This window comes from Danio aesculapii, chromosome 21, assembly GCF_903798145.1.
Source record: "Danio aesculapii chromosome 21, fDanAes4.1, whole genome shotgun sequence".
NCBI lineage: Eukaryota > Metazoa > Chordata > Actinopteri > Cypriniformes > Danionidae > Danio > Danio aesculapii.
This window is the reverse complement of record NC_079455.1, coordinates 13,157,461-13,166,400: the sequence shown is the minus strand read 5'-3', so window position 1 is coordinate 13,166,400 and position 8,940 is coordinate 13,157,461. Positions and strand designations below refer to the sequence as shown.

Sequence of the window (8,940 nt, the reverse complement as noted above, 5' to 3'; positions counted from 1 at the left end):
TGAGGCAACAGTGCTAACCACTGAGTCACCGTGCAGTCCCTGCTTCAGACTGCTTATCATTAAGCAAACAACAAAAGAGTATGGCACAATCACTGCTCTTGACGAAAGGACTTTTGTAGCTTTAATATTAAGAAACAAATGAAGTTTGATTCTTATAGTGAAGACTTCAGTGAAGACTAATATCCAATTTGAAGAGGCATCCCAGTTTTTACCGTAAATAATATTGATATAAATGCTTCTAAACCATATTTGGAAAGTTAGACCCCCCTTCCCCACTTCATTCAAAATTATATAATAATTTTTAGTGCTTTAAATCTTATTTAAACAAAAATGGATCTTCAACGTGGGGCGACATGGTGGCTCATGGGTTACCTACCACTGTTGCCTCACAGCATAATGGTCTCTGGGTTGAGTCCTGGCTGGGTCAGTTGGTATTTCTGTGTGGACTTTGCATGTTCTCCCTGTGTTGGCATGGGTTTCCTCCGGGTGCTCTTGTTTCCCCCACAATCCAAAGACATGCTCTATAGTTGAATTGAATAAACTAAATTGGTTGTAGTGTATGTTTGTGAATGAGGGTGTATGGGTGTTTCCCAGTACTGGGTTTCACCTGGAAGGGCATCTGCTGCGTAAAACATCTGCTGGATAAGTTGGCGGTTCATTCCACTGTGGTGGCCCCTGATTAATAAGGGACTAAACCAAAGGAAAATGTATGGATCTTCATCATCAGTATTTTATCAGGTATTAGCCAGAACATTTAAATATAATTACTGATCAGCAATTTAATACTGCTGCATGTCCCAAGCTGTAATGTGCAGTATTTAATAACTTGTAGAGCTAATTTCTTCAATGATTAGCAGTACATTAGCATACAGATAACTTTAATGCCACAAAACATTAAAAGTAACAAGAACAGTTCTGCATTTATGAGCGTAACATGATATCACTTAACCTATCCTCTTTGTGTCCTGACAGGCAGTTTGATGAAGATCTGGACTGTGTGTCTAAAGGCCTGCGGAGACTGAAGCGTCTCTCTCAAGCCTTTGATGATGTGATTGGGGAAGACGATAGGTGAGCACTAACAGATTCACAATCTGTAACTAAAGAAGCAATTCAGACCACTTTCATTACAAAATTTGCAGCCTTTTAGATTATTTTCTGTCAAATATAGACTAAAAGTGGTGTGTTTACTCAGGCATAATGTGATCTCAATTCCCGCTCATGACATTTGGGTGTTTCCTGTTTGTCGTTTGGGAGGGGGGGCTCTTTTTTTCCTCCAACGGTTTTGTAGACAGCAGCTGCTCTGTACTGAAACCTTCTGGAAAAATAGCAGCTTAAAAGTACAGCAGTTCAAGTGGTTTCCTGTGGGATGTGTTGTCTTAAGGGAAACCATGTGCTGGAACAAATCTGCACTCTTAAGGCAAGACACTGTAGGTGAATAAGGCAAAAACTAATAATGATAACTAATAGCTATTACCATACTTCACCAGTTGATTTATTACATTTATGAATTGCGAAAAAAATTTTTATTGCAAAGTTTAAGCATAAAAGAGTACACTGATTGAAAATGTATATTTGTATCCATTTTTTAGTGATTATAGGTAATCTATTTTGGTGCATTTAAACAAATCAGTATTATTAAACAGTTATATTCATTAAACTAATTGTTTGGTCACTATCATCGTTAGAAATAGAAAGGTAATACATTTAAATTCAAACTAAATATTACTGTTATAAATTTAAACAAATTTTTGTACGTGATTTTTAAAAAAAAATCGTTAAATATATTTCTCTAACATATAAATTTGGATGTACTAATTTTTGGACCATTTTTTTAAGCAATTTAGTTAGATTAACTCCAGCTTTGGCTTTATTACTGACTAATCTAAAGTATATGCATTTAGGCATGGGACAATAACCGTTTTCAAGGTGTACCCCGGTTTGGAAAAGTCAAGGTTTTAAAACCGCCAAAATTTTCTGTAATGTTGTTCCTAAGCTATTTGTAAGATTTTTATTTACTTTTTTTGTTTGTTTTTTAGGACAACAGTATCTTTAGCAGAAAAAATATCCAAAGATGCTGTTTTATATTGTTAAGAAATCAGTGTTTTTGAAACGCATGAAGTCAGCAAAAGTCAATGATTCATTTGAATTATTTAGCCTGACATGTTTACTGCTCCAAAATATCATAAATCTTTCAAAAAACAGAATACATTGTTTTCATAGGGGAACATTTTTTTTTGTTTTTTACCCAGACATTTAAAAAGAATATATTTTAGAGCAGTGAGCACAATACAGTGAAACCGTGATATTTTTATCCAAGGTTATCATACCGTCAGAATCTTATACCGGCCCATGCCTATATGCATTGCACAAGTATCAAATTGTTAAGCATTCCATAGAAAATACAAACTTTTTTAATAGGTTTGTAAGGGGTGTACTCATAGGCTACATTCACACTGCAGGCAAACGTGGCCCAAATCAGATTTTTTTGCCCAAATGTTTTTGTCTTGAAACTGCATAAAATCTGATCTTTTCGATTCAGATTTGTGCACTTTTCATATGTAGTATTAAATCAGATACAGATCTGATGTTTTGCAATGTGACCGCAGTGTCAACGGGTATGTAGGAATTTTTATGTGACTTTTACATAATCTTTGATCGACATGCGTCATCATTCTGTGCTGCAAACATCATCTACTCCTCAGCAGCATCGTAGAATAGCACACAGGCTAATACTTTAGCACAAAAAGTTGGTTGTTCATTTTGAAAAAAACATTTGAATGCAAAACTGGTGCTAACTAATGATTAACCTTTTAAAAAAATGTTCAGTTAAATTTACATAAAAAGTATGTCTATAAAAATTGCAGTAAAATGAATAAAACACAGGCTTATACAAAACAGCCATATTTCAGTTAACAGAACCACATATAAAAGACTATGAAATAAAAATGATATAAATATAAAAATGAACAAATTTCATTAACCCTTGATCAGTTCACCACACTAGTGGTCAGAAAGATGCACACTGCACTTGTCATAAATCACAAATGATCCGTGTTTTGAGACTTATTTTAGGTTTCAAATGCTGAAACACATTAGTAGTAGCAGAACAACGCTTTACAGTTCATGGAAAAACCACGATTGTCTGTGAAAGCAGCAATAATCATATTAAATCTAGTCTGACAACAATCCTACTCACTTCAAACGTTATGCACATACGCATAATTAGGTATTTTGCGCTGTCCGTAGTTGTACTTTTGCACATACGGGTCAGTTTAGGACCATGATCTGTTCACACTGGAAATCTGATACGGGCCACATTTATGAAATCAGATTTGAGCACTAAACCTTGCAGTGTGAGTGCAGCCATATATGGTGAGCACTGTATGTGTCAATATGTAAAAAGAGGCTTTATTTAAATAAATGCACTGATTTTTCTTCCATTTCTAGCACAAAAATTTGAACATTGGATGAAATCGGGTAGTCTTGTTTCATATTTTTGACATATATTAGAGTTATAGTTTTTCACAGAGAAGATTTTGGGTATCTCTCAGCAGAGTATGAGCGAAAAAAAAACACGCGCACACATATGAATGTATACAATCAAGCAAATTATGCATCAACATATCCTTCTGTAAAAACCATCAGAATATGGATCTGAATAAAACTAAAGACTGGTGTTAAATGCTGCTGAAGTGCAGAGAAAGAACAACTTTTAAAAACATGTAGTGAAAAGTACAGCAACAAAATAATAAAATGCAGCAAAAGAAACACTTAAGAGTATTTTAAAATCTATATTTACTGCAGATTACACTGCAAAAAACACTTTAATAAATGCCAAAAAGGCTCAAATCAACATGTGTATGAATAAGCAGTGTTTTTGTCTGCAGTGTCTTGCCCTAAAGAAATAATTAAGGACCTTTTCTGTACAGAATTGAGGGTTGTTACAGTTAGACTTTTGTTCTCTGGGATTTGAGATAGACTGTTTTTGTCATACTGTGTTACAGTTAATATCTTCCAGCCCTTCCTCCTTATCTGAGGGTCTCCGTTCCCTCCCCCTGTAGAATTCCTTGCATAGCTTTCCTCCCGCCAAGATTTTCAAAAGGCCCAAGAGTCTCAGTCTTTGGTGGAGTCACTCTTTAATCAGTCTAGGGCTGCATTTTAGGGTGGATGTTAAAGGGATAGTTCACACACACACACACACAAAAGAAATTTCACTCACCATTAACTCAACCTCAAGTGGTTTATGAGCTACTTTTCTTCTGTTGAACACAAAAGAAGATATTTTGAAGAATGCTCAGCAGCCATTCACTATGATTCCATCCAAAGATGCAAATTAAATTTGTGCACAAAACTGTAATATCGCACAAAAATGATCAAATAAAGAGTCACAGAGAACAAAATTGCCACTCTGATAAACTGGCATCAAATATCAAGAAAAAAAGGAATTTCTTATGGTAGGAGAAGCTGTGCGTGTCTTTTTCCTTATTTAATATATGGCTTGCACCACAGAGGACAATGCTGACATGAAATGAACATGCGGTGGAGGTGTGAGACGCTCTTTGGGAGCTCAGCAGCTCAAGACCATTCTGGAGATAATTAAAATATTAAAAATATAATAATACTGAACCACTGGGATGATGGAATCGGTTAAGGCCTTTTAGAATGTCCAAAACAATGTTTCAGCTGATTTACAATGTGGCCGGCCCGCTGGGTTATCCATTAATACTGTCCATGACACCCATTGTATCATCACATGACCTCTTGTAACAAAATCACACAACTGAATTGCACATGTTGGAATTTATTCAGTAAAAGTGCTCCCATTTATGCACATTTTATTATCGAATATTATGCGCATACGTTTTTTACTGCACATTTACAAACTGTATGGACATCTTGGCATTTCCATCAATATTTTTTTATGCTGTAATCCAAAATCCGCATTAAAATTGTTGGATGCTATTGCATAGCTATTGACATCCATAGTAGGGAAATGTTTCCAGTATTCTACAAAATCACTTCTTTTGTGTTCATCAAGAAACTCAAACAGTTTTGGGTGAACTATCCTTCTGTTTCTGCTCTACTGCAGTCCTCAACTGTACGCCTTTTAGGCCTGTTCATGTTTTTAAGTCAATTTATAATCTCTCTCTTATTCTGCTAGCGAAAGATTCAGGGCCTGTCTTTTGGAGTAAAGCTGAGGTAACTTATTTTATTTATTCAAAATCCATTTTATGTAAAAATGTATTTATTTCATTATGTTTTCATTATGTTAGAAAGCTTACTGTATAGCACTCTGGGTCTGAGACACAACTACAATTATTAGTGTATTGCATGTAATTTAATTCTTAACCTACAGCGAAAGCTTACTTCTAATCTCAAGCACTAAAAGGCGTCTTGCAACACTGTTTATAATGGCTGCTGCTTGTTTTTCCTTTTCACTCTTTTTATTTGTTTTATTTGCCTCAGTCTCTCACAGCAGAAACAGTTAATTCACACATTCTTCAGCCAAGATGATTTATGAATCTCAAAATTGGGATTTGAAAAGTGTCATTTTTACATTCTCTAAACTGAGTGCAAATCACAGTTTAGAGAAAAAATGTCAAGGCATTTAATTCTTGCTTCAAAACCTAGTAATTGTGTCAGTAATTTGGCCAAGGTCACCATAGTGTATTTGTCATGGTGTGAGCCACACTGCTCAAAATGATTAGTTGTTCTTTCACCATGATAGTCAGCCATGGAAATTAAGATTTAAGAAAATCTGATATCTGATAGTGGTGTCGCCTCACAAACTTGTGCTTCCAAACTTGATTGGTTAAATAAATTATGCAAATTGTATTGCCATTAAAGGTAATTTACCAGATTAGCACAATCATTACAAACAACGTCAATGTCAGATTTGTAGTGTAAACATGCATGTATACAAGTGTTTGATAACTGAATTAATTATTTGAAGTGTGATGGCTTACAGGATGAAAAATGATTGGGAAATTTTGAAAAGTTTGACAGTTTAAATGAGAATCCACTCATCAGTTTTGATCATCAAGCCGTATGCAATTAGTTTTTGTCCAAATCTAAATTATTGTTATGAAAAAATAAAATTTAAATCAAGAATTGAGCCAAAGCAATTAAGAAAAACTGTCAAATGTAAATCCGAACGCATGGTGATTAGGTATTACATTGGAATATTAAATATGCCTTTTTTATTATCTTTTTACACATACAGCACCAGTCCAGGATGTGGATTTTTCTCACAGTGTAGTATGCACAATACTGTATGCACACAGCTTGATTTTTCTATCTGTGCATGTGAACTTTTTATGTTTATAATTTCTAACCAGACACTAAATATCTGTATACACAACAACACAAAAGGAAATTTCATTTGTGATGGATGTGGGATATGATTTCCAAACAAACCTTACTTCTGTTATTACTTTCCTTACATAAAACCTTTATTTTGAGTAACTCTTGTTAAATTGTAAACAAAAAAATGTTATTAAAAAAATGGATACATCATCCAGCCATCGAAAAAAATGGCAACTTATTAAAATTAACAAATTACTTCCAGCAGACCATGAATAACCACAAAAATTCTATACAAGTCTTTTTTTTTATAGCAATATTTTGGTAGAGAAAATAATATGCAGTAACAAAACACAGCAAATTCAAAAGAGCTTTGGCCACCTTAAAATACTGCATGTAACATCACTTTTTCAGGAGAAGCACCCATATAAGGATTTCCACCCTTGGTTAAGAAATCAGGCTTAATTTATTGTATTTTATTTTTTGCAAAACTAGTCGCTCCCCAAAAGTAAGATGACAAAATAAATGCTCTCCTATGTCCAAATCATTTTTAAAAAATGTGACACGTGCTTGAGCATGAGAGTCCAACACTTTAACAGTGTAAAAAAACTGCATGAAGCATTAGACCACCATTTTAATCAGTTGTTATTATGCAGAATAACATACCTAAGAATGTCATGACCAATCAGTATCAAGTATTCCAGAGAGCCGTGAAACAAAACTGTATAACCATTGTTGATGTGACTGCAGGCTCCGGGCTCTGGAACACTACAGAGCGGTCATGAACCGAGGCTACAGGTCCAACAACAGCAACTTTTCCACAAGACTGAACCGGGCCTCCATCCGGAAACAGAGCCAGCGTTTACAGCAGAGCGTCAGCAGCTGGACTGATGGGGTCCTGTCAAACATCCGCAAAGCCCCCTGAAAGAAGCAACTCATTTCCTTATGCACGTCGTCTTGTGTTTCTATGCCAGAAGAGGCCTTGTCTTGTGTTCTGTACACTTTTCTTACCTATCTGTATCTTATAAGTGTTTAAAGGGCAACAGCACATACTGTATCACTACTATATGGGAAGAGGCGTATTTAAAGCTGGTGATTTCAGGCTTGATACACCTTGATGACTGTGTGCTTGAAATAATGAAGCATTTAAACCATTTCTGCTGTGAAAAGGCACCAAAAGATGTGAAAACCAAATGTAAGCATATTTGAAAGACACATGGTGACAAAATTACAACAATTCTGAAGGTTATTTATCAAGAAAAAGCAACATACAGGCATTTTTCACTACCTAACCCTAAACTGACATGGCTGTATACTGTCTGGACTGTGGGAGATGTTACTAATGTTACTGTTGTTTACTAACCTCTTTAGTTACAGTTTATTAACAGTGTTTTACTACTTTGGTACTTTATGAGTGTAGCTGCAAGGCGTTAGTGTATGTAAAATGCAAAGTATGCAATAATTCCACTAATTAAGCAAGCAAATATCCTGCTATTGTTGGTGTTATGAAAGACACCATAATCACAGAATACTCGCAATATAGTAATCAAAACGTAAACACTGCCAAAGGAGAATTATTCAACTGTATTTGAGTTTGTTTTGGAAAAAGAAATGTTTACAGTATTACTTTGCATTATACATGTCTATTTTTCTATATATATAAAAAAGACAAGGACAGAAGAATTGTTTGCCTTTTTTATACTTAATAAAAAAAAAAACGTGTCCATAATTGTCAATGTCAGATTGTTTTTACTCTTCACCATGTAATTTTGTATGTATCCTTTAGGATCAGGGTTCATACGGTCATGAAAAACCTCGAAAAGTTGAATTTTAACATGGCCTGGAAAAGTTTTGGAAAAACAGAAAAACCCACAAAGTTTTGGAAAAATCATGGAAATTACATTTACATTTGTCATTTAGCAGACGTTTTTGTCCAAAGTGACTGAAGCTGCGGTCACACTAGAGCTTGTGCTTGCAAAATTCTGTCGTACGGTGCTGCGAAAAGGGGCGCGGTTAAACAATATGGTTAGACATTAATAAAAGTGAGCGATTGCTCCATATTTTAAATTTCTTATTTTAAGTTATCTTGGTCTAACTGATGTGATTTTGCAGGTGAGAATTCAGCAAGTTTGAACTTTCGAATGCAGTGAAATGCGAAACACGTGCTTGCGTTTCTGGTCTGCCGCATTCGCATGCCTATGAATGGAAGTCTATGGATTGAAAAGTGCAGTGTGATCGCAGCTTTACAATAGAAGTAGTTTTACCGACTATTACTATTTTAACAAACTATTAACATGATTTAAAATTAGTTTGACAAATATCTGTATACTGGAATGGAGGTTAGTTCTTTCTTTACCAAAAACATGGTCCCACATTATTAGTGCTGTGTAAGCATTGTCTATTTTACATAAATATAAAAATAAATTGAACCAAAGAGATTGTTGCGTGTTTTATAATATGGTGTTATTCAAATGTGCACTGTTTTACTTATTATTTACCATGCATACGTAGACATTACAGGAAACATTGTCATAAAAATTGACTTGAAAGTTCTGGAAAAGTCATGTAATTTTTGTAGTAAAAATGTGTATGAACAGTGGAGTATTTATTTAGCATCTGACGTAAAACAAAGTGCTG

General features: G+C 34.7%; 1 protein-coding gene across 1 annotated transcript in view; it reads left to right on the top strand.

Annotated features, from left to right (window-relative positions):
• LOC130215161 (uncharacterized) overlaps positions 1–8,695 on the top strand; it is a 13,143-nt gene extending 4,448 nt beyond the window's left edge. The window contains exons 4-5 of the mRNA XM_056447064.1: positions 973–1,068; positions 7,054–8,695. Of these exons, the coding sequence (XP_056303039.1) occupies positions 973–1,068; positions 7,054–7,228 (271 nt within the window). The 3' untranslated portion in view covers positions 7,229–8,695. The remainder of the gene's footprint in view (positions 1–972; positions 1,069–7,053) is intronic.
• The last annotated feature ends 245 nt before the right edge of the window (positions 8,696–8,940 follow it).